This window comes from Terrapene carolina, unplaced genomic scaffold (genome assembly GCF_002925995.2).
Source record: "Terrapene carolina triunguis isolate 2854851 unplaced genomic scaffold, T_m_triunguis-2.0 Scaffold33392, whole genome shotgun sequence".
In the NCBI taxonomy this organism is placed as follows: domain Eukaryota; kingdom Metazoa; phylum Chordata; order Testudines; family Emydidae; genus Terrapene; species Terrapene triunguis.
The window spans coordinates 1,427,192-1,447,294 of NW_020697743.1; the positions used below are offsets into that span (position 1 = coordinate 1,427,192).

The window sequence follows — 20,103 nt, forward strand, 5'->3', positions numbered from 1 at the left end:
GGGGGGGGGGGGGGGGGGGGGGGGGGGGGGGGGGGGGGGGGAAAAAGCCGCGATCGGCGGTGGCAGTTCAGCGGCAGGTCCTTCACTCCTAGAGGGAGTGAGGGACCTGCCACCCCCGAATTGCCGCAGGTGCCGCCCCTTTCCCTTGGCCACCCCAAGCACCTGCTTGTTAAGCTGGTGCCTGGAGCGGGCCCTGCTTCCATACAACTCCAAGCCCAGACTTCACCCCTTTTGGAGTAGGATATCGCAGCTCATCTGCTACCAAGACTAGGGTGGTTAGAGAGCGCTTAAGGGAGAGGTGACTGAAAAGACACCCAACATCTGATCTCCATGACCCAATCTTTCTATCTCCACAATAATCAATACCTTGACACATCCTTTTCAAGTGTTTGCTGCAACACTACTGTATAAAACACAACCAGCCAATCATAAGACCCACCATAATACAAGTAACTCCAACTTAGACTGGTCTAACATCTAACACTAATCATGAGTCCAGCAGGGAAGGGACATTTTAGTTACAGCACATATGCTGGAATATAGCTGCTGCCAGGGGGCAATCAGCATAGGAAATTAGTGCAACTGTTTTCTCTTTGAAATTCGACTCAGTAACAATACTAACATCACCTTCCAGTCACAGCACAAATTTTTAAGGAGAAATTCAAATGCAGCAACATGAACATGAAAAACATTTATATCACAATAGAGAAGCAAAGAAAGTACTAAGAGCAACTGATTAATTTGTAAAAGTTAAATACCAGGACTGAGGGGAGAATATAATTATATTGTTTAAGAGCTTTAGAAAACAAAGAGGCATTCAGACAAGCAATGACAGAAGTAGAAGTAATTCCAAATACAAACTACATGTAGCATACTGCTCTCTGCTGGACAGATTAAACGTGTTCAAGTGTTTGCACTAGAGTTCCTGACCTAAAGGGGGGATACAAGTCCTACTATTACATCTTTGATTCCCACCCATCAGCTCAGCAGCGACAATGAGGCTGACTGAAGTCTTTCTACCACTTTGTCTTGTACCAGCTTCACGTCTCTGTTCATCTTTAAAACTTTTTGTTCTGTGTCATTCTTTACCGTGTCTATCCAATGCACCCTCGTTCTTCCTCTATTTCTAGTTTCTTACACTCTGATATGAATTACCATGTACGGTATCCTCCCTAGGTGCATCACTGGCACATGTCCAAAACACTGCAGTTTTTCTTGAATCTTCTGTAACAGCGTTACTTCTTGCCCTGTTTTCTTATCACTTCATTTATTATTTTCTGCAGTCTTGAAATTCTCAGTATTCCCCTCAGCCAGTTCATTTCTGCAGTCAGTATCTTTCATTTATCAACCTTCCTCATACTCCAACATTCTGACGTATATAGCAGTATTGGCACAACCACCATCTCATATATGCTAATTTTCATTTTTACCTAAATCTCTTTAGCCTTAAAGGTCTTGCAAAAATTTCTGAATGCCATTGTGGCTAGCCTGATACCTCTTTTTATGTCATCTTCACAATTCCCATTCCTTGATACTAGTCCTCCAAGATACAGAGATTTTCCCATTTCTTCTAATTCTTTGTCTCTGACTTTGATCTTTACCTCTTCCTCTTGACTTTCAGCTGCCATTCAGTCTGAATTTTCTGCTTTCTGGATCGACCTTCTCAGTTATTCTTTGTAAATCCTCCTCAGTCATTGCTATGAGGTCAATATCATCTTTGAATCTAAGCCTATTGACCGTCCTCGCACATGACGTGAGTTCTCTCGTTTTATCTCTCCATGCTACAGCCATTACTGCTTCCAGAACCAAGATGAACTCTGGCAATAGCATGCATCGTTATCTCACTCCTACAGTCATCCTGCACCTTTCCGTCAGCTTCTTGTGTACTCGCACTGCACTCAGACTTGCTGTAGACGTTTTCTATTTGCTTGATTAATTTCTCAGGGATGCCACACACCCTTAAGACTTGCCATAACCGTTTCTGCCCAATGCTATCAAAAGCCTGTTTGAGGTCTATAAAGTTGCTGTAACGGGTTTCGGTTGCGTTCTATGTATTTCTTCAATTTCTTTCTCCTCACAAACAGCCCTACTACTTCTGACAACCAATAGAAACAGCTCAAGTGGTAACAATCTATTTTTGTTAAAAGCAACAGAGGGTCCTGTGGCACCTTTAAGACTAACAGTTAGTCTTAAAGGTGCCACAGGACCCTCTGTTGCTTTTTACAGTTTCAGACTAACACGGCTACCCCTCTGATACTTAATCTATTTTTGGAAGTTCCCGTATTCTATTAAAGATCATATGGGCCCACTGTAAACATCAGTGGCGCTCATGTGATTGCACTGACACTTTGGCTTTGCTCATTTTTCGAGCTTAACTCACCATCTGCCTGTTTGGAGAAGGTAGGTGCCTTCCCAGCATCTCAGTGGTGGGGGATATGATTTACTTCACTTAATAATCAAGGCTCAGAGTAAGAGAGACCTTCCCAGGACATGCTCAATTGAGACATAATGACATTAACTTGGTGTACAACAGAATGTCATAAGAAGAGAATGGAATGGATTTTATTAACACTACTGAGTTGTTTGTGAATGATTTGGGGATACATATTGGTGATTCTCTGAATGTCACTCTAACCAGCAATGAAGGTCGCTAGATTTGTCACTGGTCACGTTGACACTTATTTCCTTGCTAAGGAAACTAAAAAGTCGCTAAATCTAGTGACAAAGTAGCTAAGTTGGCAACACTTTGGAAACACTTCTGGAATCAGATGCATGGCATGTGTGGAATACACAATAGGAACCATCACTCAAAGAAGCAGCACTGGTTCAGAAGCTGGGGCTTAGTGGAAACTAAGATAATTGTGTTAATCACTGTTCATCTTCTTGCCATGAAGATAAGTGTCTGTGCAGGCTCTTTCAGACCAATTAACAGCCTTTCATATGGATGATCATAAGATTCTGCAGTCTTACCTGCCAATCCTAGCAGGAGGTTCTGTTCCCATCTGTCTGAGACACGGGCAGGCAAACTTTTTGGCCTGAGGGCCACATTGGGTTTCTGAAATTGTATGGAGGGCCGGTTAGGGGAGGCTGTGCCTCCCCAAATAGCCAGACATGGCCTGGCCCCCCGCCCCCTATCCAACTCCACCTGTTTCTCGCCCCGACGGACCCCCCGGGACTCCTGCCCCATCCAACCCCTTGTTCCCCGTCCCCTGACGGACCCCCCAGGACCCCTGCCCCATCCACCCCTCCCTGTCCCCATACCGCCTCCGGAACCCCTGCCCCTGACTGCCCCCCGCCGCACAGTGCAACCCCCCCCTTCCTTCCTGACTGCCCCCCTGGGACCCCTGACCACCCCGCCCCCTATTCACACCCCTGACCACCTTCCCAAACTCCCCTGCCCTCTATCCAACCCCCCCTGCTCCCTTACCACGCTGCCTGGAGCACTGGTGGCGCGGCCAGAGCACCAGTACAGGCAGCCATGCCACCCGGCTGGAGCCAGCCATGCTGCCGGCTGGAGCCAGCCATGCCACTGCGCAGCACAGAGCACCGGGTCAGGCCGCGGCTCTGCAGCCTCGCCGCCCAGAGCATTGTGCCAGCGGCGCAGTGAGCTGAGGCGGCAGGAGAGGGGGAACAGCAGGGGAGGGGCCAGGGGCTAGCCTCCCGGGACAGGAGCCCAGGGGCCGAGCAGGAGGGTCCTGCGGGCCTGATGTGGCCCGCGGGCTGTATTTTGCCCATCTCTGGTCTGAGAGAACTGAAAGGGTAATGTGTTAGCAATTGCTCCTCCCCCAGAGGACTCTCTTATGTGGGATGATAGTAGACCATGAAAAGGACTATAATGAATGGTGATGGTACCCAGTTCTATGCTTGTTACAGCCAACCCAGCTGGGGCAGTGGAACAAAGAACTCAATGTCTACGTGATCTTAGGGCTTGGAAGACAGCTCCAATTTATTCCATGTAAGACAGAGTGCTGGTGGGATGGGACACACCTAACTGAGGTCCAGCAGTCACCATTTTTTAAAACCAAACTTTATTAGTGCTGCTGCACAAACAGAGAATTAAATAATCAAAGTAACACAAAGTGGTATAAAACTACACTATAACAAGAATCAAAAAAATAGTTTTCAAGAGTCCAGGCTTGGTTAGTTGGATTATAGTACTAAACAGTCTATATCATAATTTAATAGATTATTCCATTTTGCCTAAACTGTATCAAACTGAGAGCCATTCATCTTCGAAAACATCCTCCCTTTGCACAAGACATCCAATGATCTGTTCTAGTGGTAGAAAATCTAACAGAAACTATCATTATAAGGTTGGACAATGTTACCCAATATCTCAGCACACCGTCTGCTAGTACTAATGGAAATAAACTACATTTTTTAACAAAAGCTGCAGTGTGATTACCCAGGCAAATATCTAGGACAAAAAGCTTGGGATCAAACAGTAGATAACTGGGAACATATTGTTCAACCTTTCCCCAAAATTTATGAATTTCTGAACACTGCCATAGTGAATGAGAAAAAGAGGACATTATCCAATTTTCTGTTCCCATCCCCCACACATTCAATAATATTCTGCACAGTAATAAAATGTGATTAAATACAACACCTATGGATATTTGCATCTGTCTCAAGTCATTATGCACAGTAATGTTATCAACCGCTTTTCAAAGTACATGACCAGTCCTCCTCAGTTAATGGTATTCCTATATCTTTTGACCACTGAAATATTGTTGAAGTTTGTAGTTTAGGGAAGTTCATAATTGCAAGGCCTTGGTAACAGAAAAATATTTTTTGTGCTGTTTCCCAGTTACAATGATTGGCATTTTGTTTCCAAAATGTGTTTTTAATAGAAAATCTCTGTTCTGTATGCAATTTAAAATATAATTATGCAAAGTGGATTTCTTTTGCACTAAGCAAGGCAAGAGATAATTATCTTTTCATTTTTAGAGATTTTTACAAAAAAATATTATTTCTTAAACCAAAATTGATAAACTGGGTGTTCATTACCAATAGAAAAGATGGATCACCAATGACTGTGGTTATCCAAAATTTTGTACATGAAATTTGGCATCTCTCCTTAATTCTATTACATAGAAGTATAAGGACATAAACAGTGGCATTTAATATAATATTTAAAGAAATTTGGTCCATTTAAAGATACAGCGCATTAGCTAGTTGAATGCATTCTGGTATATACTACTCTGTCTGTCCCCAGTGTTATAATGTAACACCGATGGTTTTTTCCTACCCTTTTTCTCTGTCTCTGAAGCTAAAAAGTATGCTCTGCAACTGGGAATGTTAAATTAACCTGCCTGTGCAATTTATGTTCCTTTAGAATTTGAGATGAATCCTTAGTATTCAATCATACAGATAAGTTTGCCACTGGTATAGTAAGAGGACACTACATTTTTAATAGGACAACTCTGTCCTTCATAGTTATTGGTAAATTTGCCCAGTGATTCAAATCACTTTAAAACTGATTGAGTGAGAAGGCTAATAATTCAATATTTGGGTTTCAGACCAATTCAAAGAGATTATGATGATCAAATACTTAATCCAAGTGTGCGCTAACGTAGCAGTGAGTCATGCATTTTTGCAACAGCTCCAATGTACAATCAAAACTCTTACATGGTTATAAATTGAACCTTAAATCATTTACTGAATTCCTCAATGACAATGGCACCAGGATTAGGAGGATGTCGGTGTGGGGGGTGCATCAGGAAAACAAGATCAGCTGCATAGTATTCTACCTCGTCATCTATTCCCCATACTTGGATCCCTTCACTGATTTGTACTTCTAGTGCATGTATTTGATTACTACATCATGCAACACTGGAGACAGGGAACAGAGCTCTGTCTCGTGCTTGACAAACAGTCAGAATATTCTTCTATTCACTATAACAGAGCCTTGTGGGATAGTACACAAAATGCTAATCCAATAATCAATGTTTTCATTCTGATCATTAAAAAACATCAGGGAAACACTATTAAGGATATTCACAGATACATGCTACTGACATCTTAAATCTGGAGGTAAGCGATCAAAGTATACATATTGAAGATGTCCCCACTACCCACGTTTCAAATGACCAAAATATAGAGAGCTGAAGACAAACTACTGTAACTGTGCTACTTGTCAGATAGTCATACGCCTTATATCAAGGATCCCTGCAAGTGGCCAGGCTACAAAGGAAGAATTAAATATTTTGTTTGTGCCCTTTACTGTTTTTTATGAAGGTCTCAAAGGCTGCATTGTTGTTGGAGTTTTTTTTGTTTGTTTGTTTCCTTTAGTACACTCCTTGCATGAAAAGTATTAGCTCTTAACATTCTTATTTATGAAGTGGAGGACTGAAAAACTACTAAGATACTGACATCAACAGACAAACCTCAGCTGCTGCTTTTCCCTCTCTTCATTTAGGAGGGGAAGAGTTTAATATGGCTGCTTTAAACTTTTTTGGGGGAGACAAGGGAGGAATGAGTGGAGTGTTCATGTCAAATTCAAACTCCTCACAAACTGGTAGGAGAAAGTTCCCTTCCCCCAAATTCAACTGAGAGCTGCAAAAGCTGCAGCTGAACTTTCAGCCTATTGTGATGTTATGGACGGTGGTTCTCCAGTCGATCAAGAAAAACAGCAGTCGACGCTTGTTATTTCTAGGAGGAAAAACAAGCAAACAACCTTTTTATGGAAAAAGGTGAAGAGCAATAAAGAGGCACAAACAACTTTTTTGTAGCAGTTTATCTTTCACCTGTGGTTCTACCCTGAAAAGGGATTACAAAGATGGCATGGTAGGGTTGCACATCTGATTACATCTCAATGATCTTCAGATCAAATTTGTTCAATTTACAACTGAAGATATTTTTCCTCAAACCCACATTGGGATCTCAACATCCAGCTGTGTTCTTTCTGGTTTGTGGAGGTCGAAAAGCACCCTCCATTACACCTGTGACATGAGGATTTATAAAAGTGTAACTGAAGCTATTATTACAAGGTGACTGAGTTGCACAAGTGGCTGTGGAACTAGAAATTAGGTAACAAATCTGATGATTATACACAATCCAAACCAGCATAGTTTGCTCTTCCACAGCTGAGCTGACACTGTAGTAAAGAGTAGCATCATTTTACCTCTTTATCATAGATATGACTGAATATACCTAAGAAACAGAGTAACGAGATGTCATTTTTCCAGTCATTGTTGAACTGCACTTAAGATTTTTAGGGTAATTTAGTTGGGCATTTCGATACTTAGCAATTAAAAAAAAAGTTACCTTCATTCACATTTCCTACCTGTTAAAATGTTCTTTAAAAAAAAAATTCAAAGTTCGTTTAAGGTTTATTTTTCTGATAAGTTTTCTCATAAATTACTGAAATGGATTTACACCGTTAACTTGGGTTTTGACATTGAATTAAACTCTACAAGAGCCAACAACTTTAGAAAATGAGAAATCCTTAATTACATTTATTATAGTTAGTTCGATATCTTCTACTGTAAGCTAATATTTTAATTTAGGAATAAGTTAATACTGAAAAAATATTTTATTAAGAACTAAAATACTGACTGCAGAAAAGCAAAGCACGAAGAAAATACCTTTAGCCTCCAATTGTCTCCTACTTCTGTTTTGATTCTGTTTAACCAGTTATCATCAAAGTATGCTGGATCTCTGAAAATAAAATAAATAAAATTAGCATATCTATTAAAAACACCAATTTCTAGTACTAACAAGCTAGAGATTCCAGATGAATCCTATACTGATATTCATTTAAATGCATATACACATAGATATTAATATAGTCTATATAAATATTTATATCACACATCATAGTGTTATCCAAATACCTTCAATACTTACCTAGTACTTTTGAGGTGACTGTAATACTCTTAAAATGACCCCACCGCACCTAAGCCATGGGGGCCGTTGTCTGGTTTATTGTAAAAGGTGTGTACCCCTTTGAGTGGTAGAGAGACAGTGAGTGATTTTTTGCTGCAACGACAAACCAGGTCAGCATGAGGACGCTGACCCATCCCTCCGCCAGTGACCGGAATAGAGGGGGGATTATATAGGTCCATGCCGGTGCAGGAAAAACCCTCTTTTACCTGAACCAGACAGAGCAGCACCCACACTCAGACCCACAGAAGTTTTATTAGGATCTGCTGTGGGCATCGCTCTACTCGCTCCTTTCTCAGGGAGCAGAGAAGGATTTTTTCCCTCACCACATTGGCCAAGGTCAAGTGGGTTTTTTTTCACCTTCCCCACAGCAGGATTGGAGGGGCTTAGTTAGGGTGAACATGAAATGGGAGTTAGGCTATGATGTCGCAACTCTTTATGTAAACATGGGGTGGATGTCCAAGTGTAGGTACTCCGTAGGGAAGAGATACAGTGATCAGATAAAAAGGACTGGGAACAGATTTAAGGGAGGCTTCATTAAAGAGCAGAACTGCAGGGGAGGGGATGGTTCGGTGCTCTTATGACTTTTATGGCAGGGAGCCAACCCCCTCCCTCTTTATAACCCCCCCCAACAAGGGGGGTTATAAAGTGTGCGCCCCCAAGAGAGAGGGATGGTGAAGTCCCAGAAGTGGGTTGGCTGGGGATGAGGCTGGGTAAGGGGGAGGGCCCCTCATGTATATATTAAAATGATAAACTGCATTGCACACTTTTATCTGTCAGGTACGCCCAGACATTTAAGAATAAAGTTGCAGCCTAATTAAACCACGTCCAACCTTTCCTGTCCTTCTTTCAGCATAGCTGGACAAAGCACCTAGCCAATTTGTACCATGTTCTGCAAATGGAAAATTTTCTTTCCAATCCTCACAAGCAATCACCTGATGCCTGGAATCATGAAGTTTGAATTCTCTTACAATAAACATATTTAGCTTGCATACTTGTATGTGTTATTATTGATACAATTAATAGATTTTTTAAATCCAGCCACACGTACGTCTTATGAATACCTGGAGAAGTGAGTTCCCACATGATAACTTTAAATATTCCTTTTAAAATGTAATCCCTTCAATATCAACCAAAAAAACCAAATAAACCCATTCTCATACAGTGAAAAAAGTTGAAAAGGAGCATAGTTTATATTTACCTCTGAGCAACTGCTTAATTGTCTTCCCTTCTATCCTAAAAAAATCCCAGCATTTTAAAAGTATTTTCCTTGTAAGCCCCGTCAAACCTTTAATGTTTTTACAGTCACCCTTCTTTCAAGTTTTTTCCAACTTTGGCTCCTGAGGTGAGGCAACCAAGATAGAAAACAGTACTCGATGAGGGCACACTATTGTTTCTGCCATTATATTTTCTATACACCTCTGTTTTCTATCCCTCTGGCAGACGTCTTCCCAGAGCAACTGCTAGGGCTTTCTCCCCAAGGTTCAGAAACTAGCTAAGAAGAGAGAATGTTTCTTATTGGTAACTGTTTATTCAAAATCACATTTTCCATTCTCCAACATAGAATTCTGACAGTGTTATGTTCCCAACTACAAAGAGGCCAGGAACTAAAAGTAACGGTCAGTTCCAGTAAAAAGTATCCAAGATCATGTTTTTTTTTTTTTAAACCAGCTTCTAGACACCAAAAAAGAGAGAAAAGCTTCTGTGCTCACGTTCTCTCGCTCTCTCTCTCTCACACACACACAGAGATACAGAGTCCATCCTTCAGAATGAAGCAGAAAGCAAACAGCCAAACAGAATGAAGAAGAGACAAAGAGAATAACAATTAAAAAAATTAGTGATTTAGTAGGTGACACTTCCACATCTTAATCAGTATTAAAGCAATGCCCGCCAGCATAGTATCACGGAGCACTTTGCTATAGGGGACCCCATATTTTTTATGACAAATAAAATCAAAATTTGACCACCAGTTGTCAGAAAACTGATGGCACTTTTTCAATGAGTAAGGCTATTAGGATCTACTTCTCTAGTGAGTCTCCAAACTGGGTAAACATCCAGGCAGTTTCAAGAAGAAAAAGTATTCTTAGATTGCTGACTTAAAGTTGTGCTGCCATTGTGCACTGTTATTGCTTTGTTCTATCCAATGGTGTTGAAGTGGAAAATGTATGGAAAAAGTATATCGGTTATTAAGTCTAAGCCATGTTGAGATCTTTTGGGAGGATCCGTTTATTTAGAATCGATCAAATCCACTAATGTGCCTTGTGATCCAAATGAAGCCCGGATACAGCTGGCCAACCAATAGATTAGTGCTTTGATGGCTAGACCATACAAATTTTTGTTGTCTTTTTCCTCTGGTACACTGGCTCCCACGTATCCCCTTTCTCTACAATGTCCTCAAGTTAACAAATGGTCTGTGATAGATTACATGGCAAAGGAGACAGAAGATCACAATGGTGAAAGTGTCTCAACTCAACAGATTCCAGGTGCTATTTTACACATTCCTCTAAGGAGACTATGATGAAGGCTAAGGCATATTTCTTTTTCTCTGACACAGCATCTACAAACACGTAGCTGGAAGAATGATTTTAAGTACTAGGCAATCTTATGACTCCAGATTGCTCCCATTCAGAGACATAGCTCAGATCCATGACTACCGACACAAGAGTACAAAAGCACGAAACAGCAAATGCAAAATACATGGTACAGTTTCATCTGGTTCCGCTGATAGAGCTCACTAGGTGTGTGAAATAGACTTTGTCCAATTAGCTGTGAAATGAACCCTTATCCCTCATGAACAGATAAATCCAGCAAGAAAAGCTTGGTTCCACTATTGACAAAGATTGTTAATGACTACATGAAAGCATCATGCCAGCCTTTTTTAAAGTAAGTGGTGTTTAACACCTTGCACAAGGAGCCATCCTTTGTTTTACTCTGTTTTCCATTCAGTCTGTAATCTCCCCATTCTGGAGATTAGTGAGAAAATATCAGCTGGACAACTGTAGCACTATATGGACTCCAGTTACATGAGGGCTCGATAAACCTAAAAAAACCACACTAGTATCTTTGGTTGATCTCGGCTATGAACAAAAGTCGGGTGTCCAAGTTGATCTTCTTGTATCTTTCAGCAGACTTACTGACCACGCTGCATTGGTTCATATGAGTGACTTATCAAGAGGGCTGTGAATGATCACCTGTGCCTTGCTTTCAAGGAAGCCCTACAGTACTCTCCTGTGTTCTGCCACAAGGTTTTCCTCCTACCACCCCAGTCATTTAATGGCTATGGAAAGCCACTTAATGGACATCTTCAATCATTTCAGGCTGCAGTGCCATCCTTATGCTGATACATAGTTTTACATTTTCCTGTGAGACAGCTGGTTTGAAACTTAAGCCAGACAAGAATGAGGCCATGCTCATGAGAAGGGGGAAATGATTCTGAGGAGCTTGCTGAATGACAGTCATGAAAATTATTAAAGAAGTATGCCAGCCACTAGTGAAAAGGTACAAAATCTGGGAGTCAACCTCAGTTCTGCTCAGCCCGGAGGACCATATTCTGATAGTCAAGAGTAGCTATTATCTATGGCTTCCTCAGATACCACAGCAATGAGTGTGGTATGATTACCAAACAGACAACTGCCTTCACTGTCTTCTTGGGAGGGGACAAAAACACAGGATGCCCATACCTGATATCTGCCCATCTCTGCATCTGCATTTTAGTCTTAAATGTATCATATTTCATTTTAGGGGGAGAATCCATAAATGAGTGAGTCTTCTTCCACAGCTCCCATTTGTACTTGCCCAGGAATGACACTTCACTCCCAGTGAGGGTTCCAATCACTGTAGGCTGTGTGACAAAGTTCTGTCCTTGACTCCGTGGGTCCTACGTTTCCTGACACATTTTGCTAACCTCAGAGGCTCACTGTGACCCTCCACATAGCCCTCCTCTCTAGAGGCAAGGGTCACAGTCTACTGAGCCATTTTCATCATAAGCCAGCAAGGGAGGTGAGGAGAAACAACCCTCCCTCGCAGAGTCTCTGTTGTCTCCCAGTATCAGTGATTAATCAGGGAGGGGAAGGGGGAGCCCGGGCCCGCCCTCTACTCCGGGCTCCAGCCCAGGGACCCTAAAATTAGCAGCTATGGAAGCTGACTTTTTGGAAACAGGACATGTACAATTCCCTGGGCTACTTCCCCACAGCAGCCCCCACTCTATATCTTTTTCACAATTACCTCAGTCTCCTTCCTTGCACCTGATATGGATTTGTACTACTTCGTTCCTCCAACAGCACAGCTCGCTCCTGACACCCACACCGCACTGACTAACTGGGAGGCTTTTAACTAGTTCCAGCCAGTCCTTGATTGAGTGGGACACCTGAAGCCAATCTAGCTATCTCCACTGCCTTCTAGAAGGATCTTAATTGGCCCCAGGTGTCTTGATTAACCTGGAGCAACTGCCATTTGGTTACCATGGTACCAGGGATTTGTTTAGCCTGGGGCTAACATACCTGTTCCTCACTACTTTACTGTAGCCATCTGGCCTTGCCCCATCACAGCTGGTAAATGCTCCATTCAAAACGTACCCTAGAATCTCTGATGGTCATGGAATGCCAACCATGAGTTTGGCTAGAGCAGCCTCCAGTAAAAGCCTACTGTGGCAGGAATAGCCAGCACTGTCCCAATACAGAAAATACTGACTTGGTTTTGCCTCTCTAGTTCTACTGTAATCTGCCCCGATGAACACTTGGTGAGTCCCTTCCATCAAAGCAGAGGTTGATAAACTATGAGGGAAACAGATACTATTGTGTTCAGAACTTTCAACATCATGAGCTTCAGTGACAAGACGTGCCAGCCTTATCCACATACGGAGACGGGCCCAGATCACTAGAGTGATGCAGGAAACTAGCATGCCCACATCTTCAGATTTCTATCCAACACTTTGTCTGATCCAATTAGCTGTGTTCTTGCTGACTGTATTTCGGTTACTCATGGAAAACTGACACCCTGTCAGGAGTCTAATAGCACCCTAAGTGGAAATCTTCTCTGGCGACAGTCTGCTTTCTTGATGCTCTTTTACAAAATGGATTGATTTCTCTTGATGAAACTCCTGATGCCATCTAGAAATGGATATAATTCTCAAGAAATTCAGGCAGGAATAATACAGTTTACCTTTCTCAAAGGGACTGATATGATGCAATAGTCAGTCACCTGATTGACTTCAGCTTTCCATTCTAATAAGGTGCACTTGTTGAGAGATTTTCACATCAAACTCTCACAACCCTTCAAATCTTCTGGGGGATTACTGAAGTTAACTAGAGTAAGCACCAGACAGCACGTCTGTGGTACTGGCTCTATAGCACCTATTCGCAGTAAGTGATCTATTGGCTTCTGAAATGAATTTGCTCTTCACTGAATTCAAGGATGTTGCTGGAGTGCTCAAATCTTTGTTTTAACTTTACCCAACAACTCTTCTGAATAACTTCTAGCACCCACCTGTCTCCTGTCATGCATTTCTACTCCTGCGACAGTTTTTCCCCAATTAGTTGGTTGTCTTGGGACAGGAGTGGGAGTCATGCTGCTGATCTAGAAGGAATGGTGGACTGGAGAAGTCAGCCCTGGACTCCCCCTCCTTTGCTTGAACAGTCCCGCCTGCCTCTGGACTAAGAGTCCTTTCTGTGGTACCTGTTTGAATTGAAGGAGCAAAAGTAAAACTTTACTGGCTGTTTCAAATTGTGTATATATATATTTTTTAAATAGCTGATGGGAGCTAATGTTTTTCCTCTGTATTTTCTAAAATGGTTTTGCCTGATGGTTCCCAATCACCTTACCAGCTGAGTTCTTAGAGGTACTCATAATGTGTTAGACTTATGGGCAAGCTTTCTGAGACATAGGTGATCACTGGCTACTGGGTTTACGGCCATAGATATCTGAGAACCTAAAAGAATCCATCGAGGCGTCCACACTACAAAAGAAGAAGCAATTGTAATTTTCTTTTTAAATGATATAATACCTGATGACTACTTTGAAAAAATTCAAAATCAGCTGTCATTATGACTCTTTTGCTCCAAAGTGTTTCTCAGCAGTAAGACATTCAAAATTACTGTGAACCCTATCTATGTATATCTGTAACTAGAAATTTGCCATCTAGCATGCCTGTGCAATGAAGTTCAATTAACAGGAGCTTTGAAAGCCACAAAGTCTATTTAGATGGGCCCAAATTATTGGACGGGGTTATCACCTGAACTTACAAATTGCTTAGTTGACCTTCATTACAAACCACTGGTTGCATGGGGAAAGTGAACTGAAGTTAGCATTCACTGAAGCGAGGGGGGGAAAGTGATAACAAAAGCAATCACTGAAGTATCATAGACTCATAGACTTTAAGGTCAGAAAAGACCATTATGATCATCTAGTCTGACCTCCTGCACAACGCAGGCCACAGAATCTCACCCACCCACTCCTGTAACAAATCCCTAACCTATGCCTGAGTTATTGAAGTCCTCAAATACTGGTTTAAAGACCTCAAGGTGCAGAGAATCCTCCAGCAAGTGACCCATGCCCCACGCTGCAGAGGAAGGCGAAAAACCTCCAGGGCCTCTGCCAATCTGCCCTGGAGGAAAATTCCTTCCCGACCCCCAATATCAGTTAAACCCTGAGCATGTGGGCAAGACTCACCAGCCAGCACCCAGGAAAGAATTCTCTGTAGTAACTCAGATCCCACCCCATCTAACATCCCATCACAGACCATTGTTAGATGGGGTAGCATTCCATTTCAAATGCTGCTATGGAAACGCAAATTTTATACTGTACACATTTCACCTATTATGACCACACACCATAAATAAATATCCCCTGTGCAGCTGGAAACAATAAGTCAGGGTTGATTTTCTTGGGACACTGCCCCTGGAAGTGTGCAAGATACAAGGCCCAACAAAAAGGTTAAAAATATGATCAATAAGACTACTGAGCTTTCCCTTCCCATGTCACCCAAGAGTTTTATTTTTGGTATATACAAGACAAGGGGGGAAGGATAGCTCAGTGGTTTGAGCATTGGCCTGCTAAACCCAGGGTTGTGAGTTCGATCCTTGAGGGGGCCATTTAGGGATCGGGGCAAAAAGCTGCCTAGGGATTAGTCCTGCTTTGAGCAGGGGGCTGGACTAGATGACCTCCTGAGGTCCCTTCCAAACCCTGATATTCTATGATTCTATGACATAATTCCTAGAGAGCCCTATTTTGAACTGTACACACCAATCAGCCACATGTGTTGGCCAACAGGTGGATACAGAAAATAATCCTATCAACTGCTGATTAGTGATGAAGTTATGGGACATACACAGTATGAAGCAGATGCATCATTTCATGATTAATGACTACCCAAACTATACAATGTACCGCTATGATCTTTCATGTGCGTAACTTTATGATTAACAAATATTCAAACTATATAATGTAACAATATGGTCTCATTTTCATGAATGTTCTGAAACATGATTCAAGAACGGTTAAGCTAAAATCTCAACTTCTTACAATATTTACTAACAAAATCTCTTATCCCAAGTGCTCACCTTCCCTCAGTATATTCTGTCATGTTCTGTCCTGCTTCAGATGGTGAGAGTCCGTTTTTAGATTAATTTTGTTACAGTACCTGATTTATGTTGGGGTTTTCCCGTTTTTTAGGCCTAAAACACTGACTTATTCATCTTTCACGATACATAGAACAGTAATGATGGTGCTAGTTTAAAATTGGGCATATTATACACGTTTTCTTTTTTGTATCCTCTTTAATGTCCCCTAAGCAACAACATTTGAATATTAGAGAGTTTTTAATCACACTTAGGAGCAACTAGGACTGTTGACGTATTGTTTGAACATACCAGGATTCCTTTCATAGAATCATAGATTATTAGGGTTGGAAGGGACCTCAGGAAATCATCTAGTCCAACCCCCTGCTTAAAGCAGGATCAATCCCCAACTAAATCCCCAAATGGCCCCCTCAAGGATTGAACTCACAACCCTGGGTTTAGCAGGCCAATGCTCAAACCACTGAGCTATCCCTCCCCCGAGGGATAGCATACAAAGCATGTACAGGGTAGCGTAGATTTCATAACTGATGCTTCTGTGTAGGAGGACTTCAACTTATCTGTGGGATATGTGCCAAAGATGTTGCTCTTTGCGGGTTTATTTGTTACTTCAGTAAAACAGCCAAGTCTGGAAAATCTCCATGAAATCTGCTTTTTTGCATTACTTTTCTGTTGGGCTTATTTGCATTTCCTAAATTATATTATACAAATTCCTCCAGAGCAGAATGAAACTATACAGCATAGGACCTTCTTAAAAGTTCCAGGGAGGAGGGGAATATTTTCTGCATTTTTAAATCAGGATTATCCTCTTCAGTTCCTAATTTATCTTCCCACATATTAAGTCCTCTTACAAAACTTTTTAAGCATTGCCTCAAAATATTAGGCAAATTCTGAGTTTCCTTCCACTTTCTCCTGTGTACTGCAGGCAGACTGCTACTCCTTCCCTCTGTGGAACAAGGGACTGCTGATGAAAAACTAACACCTATTTTTATTCTTTTTGATTTCCTAATCTTCCTTTTGGTGGATTTGTACAGAAAACTACTTTTAGATTTGTTTATTTGTTTTTGTCAAGCAATTATTTTGGTTGTGTTCTGTACCTCCTCCATATTAAGGAATAAAATTGGTCCCTTGACTCTTTATAAGAATGTAGGAATTGTCATATTGAATCATGCCTATTGTCCATATTTACTAGTTCCCAAGGCCAGAGGGGGTGGGTAGGGCCAGACTCAGCAGCCACCTCCCCCATTTTTGGGAGAATAGGGTTGACCTGCTGGCCCAGGGACTAAGTTGCCAACCAGCTCGCCCCATTGCACGCCAGGGTTGATCTTCGGGCCAGATTTTTTCACCCCAAATGTACCCCAGGGGGTATCAGGCTCCCTGGAAGGAAAAGCCAGAGAGGAAGGCCCTCTTTGGCTGCTGTAAAGTGGGGGACAAGCACCTGCCATATCAGATGCTTATTCCTAGTCTCAAAACAGAAGCAGAAATCTCTCTATAAACGATAGGTAAGTATGATACACTTGACAATAAGCATTGAAAATAAACCTCATTTACCAACAAACTACAGTGATACATTCTGAATCAGTGTATACGGTATCTTAATCCATAATTGGCTCCATCAAAGGCCTATTACAAAAAATCATGACAATCCCAAGTACAGAGAGGTTTTTTCCCCCCACTTAATCTTTTAGGAATTGAATGTCTTTGAATGGTGCTAGATTGGCAGTATTAGAAATAGACCCTCTCTGTTTAACGTAAACCTTGTATTACACGAGCATCAAGTTTCCTTACACTGCCTTGCCGGTTTGACTCAACCATGACCTGAAGGGATTAACTCCAGCAGATGAAATAATAATAAATTACCCATGTCTGTTCAATATGGAACTCCCCACTGACACTACTAAAAAGGATGGCAATATGGTGAGTTATTAAAACTTTTTGACAGTTATAGCAGCCTCAAGATTTATCACTACAACATATTGTAATTTATGACATAGTATGTATTTAGTACTTTTCATAAATTGTCCTCAACTAATAAGCTATTTTGCATTATTACTCAAATTGAAACCAAACTTTTTAACAGAGGTGTAAAAAGTATTTTTCTTAAGTTTAACCATCTTATTTCTCAATAAAGTTGAAACTTCGTACACAAACTCTTTGACCAGGTACTTCTTTTGCCTTAAATGAGTTGTACTTTTCACATGTTTTTCTCCATTTTCAAATAACTGTTAGTTATGCTTTAGGTGAAAACACAAACTAAGTTTAGGAGGCTGAGTCCTTACTGGATACTGGTCAACTTTTAATATGAAAACATACTTACATTTAGATAATTGGGCACATTTACAAATGATCTATTCTGCATGCAAAAAATCCACAAATCATTAAACAATTTGTTCTTACATCTTTTGAAGCACCTGGGCCATCACAACCCCATTCGTTAAATCTTCCACAGTCTGGCATGGTGCTTCAACATTAAATGTCTGGATCTGAAGGGGAAAAAAAAACATTTTCTTATTAGCCTGCCTTAACTATCTCTTACTAACACATCAAAGAGTTTTCAAAAGTAACACAACGGTATTGTTACTACCAAACAGCAGCAAATGGCAGAGAGAAAAACAAAACAAAACACAAAGGTGCACAAGTTTAATTCTATCAGTGGAGAAATATTGCAAGTGCTAGATTTCATTTAGTGAACCACAACACTGAGGTTTGTCTTGTTGTAGAGCCATGGACACAGCTTCACAGATATGGTTGCAACCAAAGTTCTATTACAAGCTCTGACCAGGATTTTCAAAACATGAGTTACCAGAGTTACATTCCTAAGGGAGGGATATTCAAAAGCATCTAATAACTCAGGAACACAAATCCCACTGAAAGTTAGTGGAACTTGTGCTTTTAAGTCATTCAAGCACCATCCTAAATCCCTTTTTAGGCACATACATAAGACCCCTGATTATTAAAAATGCTGATCACCTAGACCGACCACCATCCCATGTTTATATAATTATATACACACACACGCGTGTGCTCTGAACAATTAACTTCTCCCTAGTGTGCGATGAGAGTGAAATCATGCTAGTACTAGCTGGTTTGTACTGGCCAGTGTTAGTTTGCTATTAGTTGTAAGGTGTTCAATTACTACAATAGATGTGGCAAAAAAAACTAGACAGAGAAAAGTCTCTGGTATAAATATAGAGGTTAAGATGCAAGATGTTGGTATCTGACTTAGAACTGAAGGATGGAATGTGGCTGATTCCATAGTGTCGTATGTGGGGGTGAGTGGTGGTTTCCAGTCCATAACAGAAATATACCCCTGAGGTAGGGTGGATGGGTGACAGTCATTTTGGTCAACATGCTGTGCCTAGAGACACATACTGGGGTAGGGTTTCATTTTTGAATGTGCAGTATAATAATATACACTTGAATATTTGTGTAAGAGATTGCAAGAACTTCAGGATCAAAGGAGACTTCCCTGGAACTATGCGCTGAGCTTGCCCCTGACACAGCAGTACCAGACGACGAGAGATCTCCTTCACTATGGAAAAGTGAGCAGCCATAACACTGCAGAAGTTGACTAACCTAGTCTTCTACTGTCCAGATGGAAACCCAGTTGGGAAGTCCATTGTGAATGCTGTTGTGCTGGGGGTTTGCACTGTAACAAATACTGTGTGTGTTACAGGGACAAGTAATCAAGACTGCTAACATGCCAGAGACCAAATAATTTAAGTGGCTGGGCTCCCCAAACTGACAGAGCCATTAATGGAATCCGCATGCCCATTCCGTGTCTGAGCACAACAAGCCGAGAAATACATAACAGGAAGGAAACTGTTTCCATGACGATGCAGTCCATGTGTATCTCCCTGGGAAGCCCTGGGCATGGACATACAGTAGCCTGGAAAAGTGCGCGAAGCCAGGACTTGAAACAAACCGCACACGCCCACCACCAAACTCTGGACTTCTCAAAAACAGGAAAAGTGAAAAACTATTCCCACTAATATTGACATTATGGGTGTTTCCATCCCCACTGTGCTCCCAGGTGATCCTGTCTACCCAGTACTGCCGTGGCTCATTAAAACTTCCCCAACTACATAAACAAAGGTAGAAGATTCCACTACACACCAATGCAGGATGGTGGTGAAGTGTGCTTCTGGGATACTGAAAGCAAGATGTAGATTGTCTGTTGACTGTTCCATGACTAGTATTACCATGATCATATCTGCTTGTTGCATTTTACATAACATAAGTGAAAACAAAGGAGAGGTGGTCAGTAAAGACTACAGTGGCTCAGACAGCTTGCCCTCTACTTTTTCACAGCTAGAAAATCATGTAGATGCAGCTGAAGGATGACAACACTACGTCTGGTGAGCATGCGCTACAGATCTGAAACAGAGGGCACCAAGGACTAATGCTTTGTTTCTTTTTATGACTACTTGAAAATACCTTTTTTTATACAGTGAAGAATGAAGGACTAGATAGCACAACACTGTTGATAACCTAGCACATTTATGCTATGTACATTTTTTATTGATTTGTTATAATGGAGACAGTATCACCTTATATTAAGTATCAACAACATTAAAAAACAATGCCTTTTTTTCCAAAAACAAAACTGTGTTTTAATAAGGGAGTCCAGCTGCAGAAACAATCT

At 41.4% G+C, this 20,103-nt stretch overlaps 1 protein-coding gene across 1 annotated transcript in view; it reads right to left on the reverse strand.

The window, feature by feature from the left end:
* The window catches only part of LOC113409450 (protein Hook homolog 3), a 107,691-nt gene that overhangs the window by 73,567 nt on the left and 14,021 nt on the right, over positions 1–20,103 (reverse strand). Inside the window, exons 3-4 of the mRNA XM_026663372.1 lie at positions 17,856–17,941; positions 7,590–7,662 (exon numbers count right to left, since the gene is read on the reverse strand). Coding sequence (XP_026519157.1) covers positions 7,590–7,662; positions 17,856–17,941 — 159 coding nt within the window. The remainder of the gene's footprint in view (positions 1–7,589; positions 7,663–17,855; positions 17,942–20,103) is intronic.